At 36.7% G+C, this 509-nt stretch overlaps 1 protein-coding gene across 1 annotated transcript; it reads right to left on the bottom strand.

Annotated features, from left to right (window-relative positions):
• Positions 1-12: 12 nt before the first annotated feature.
• On the bottom strand, positions 13-309 carry LOC110034279 (protein LOW PSII ACCUMULATION 1, chloroplastic-like; the record flags this gene model as incomplete). Its single annotated transcript, XM_020738560.1, is given in 1 exon segment — positions 13-309. A coding segment is annotated over 1 exon segment (142 nt), but the record flags the coding sequence as incomplete, so codon positions are not given.
• Between the last annotated feature and the right edge of the window lie 200 nt (positions 310-509).

Here is a 509-nt window from a genome sequence, read left to right as displayed (position 1 = left end):
TACATAGGAATTGAGTGGTATGTGCGTAAATCCTCCGATTTTGTTATATCCATATACAAATTTTCAAGCAAATCAAGCCCAAATTATGACATGCTCGACTCTACCCTGCTCGGTTCAATTTATAAGAAGCATAAATAAGAGTTCACTTGCAATGTAGGTGCATATTTTTACAATACTCTTCCGTCCATCCCGTCGAGAATTCCCGACCAGAGCCCCTTAACCGGAGGTAGTTGAGCAACAAGAGCACTCCATGGAGGATAGCCAACACCGCTCCCACGAACTCGACCATCCATGCGGAGAGACAGATACCTTCATCATTTGCAAAAAGTGGATAAAAGTATCTCACACAATTCTATGTATTTACACATATCTAAGATCAAAAGTTTGAAATTTACACTTACAACACTAGTGTTATAAATCTATGCATGAAATTTTTATGTATTGTTAAGGTTTTGAGTGTTATAAATGCAAATCTGAAAGTTTAGGTGTTAAATATGTAAATACATAAG

The sequence above is a fragment of the Phalaenopsis equestris genome, unplaced genomic scaffold, assembly GCF_001263595.1.
Source record: "Phalaenopsis equestris unplaced genomic scaffold, ASM126359v1 Scaffold181044, whole genome shotgun sequence".
NCBI classification, from domain to species: Eukaryota; Viridiplantae; Streptophyta; class Magnoliopsida; order Asparagales; family Orchidaceae; genus Phalaenopsis; species Phalaenopsis equestris.
The sequence above is the reverse complement of the archived record's forward strand: the minus strand, read 5'-3'. Positions and strand labels throughout refer to the sequence as shown.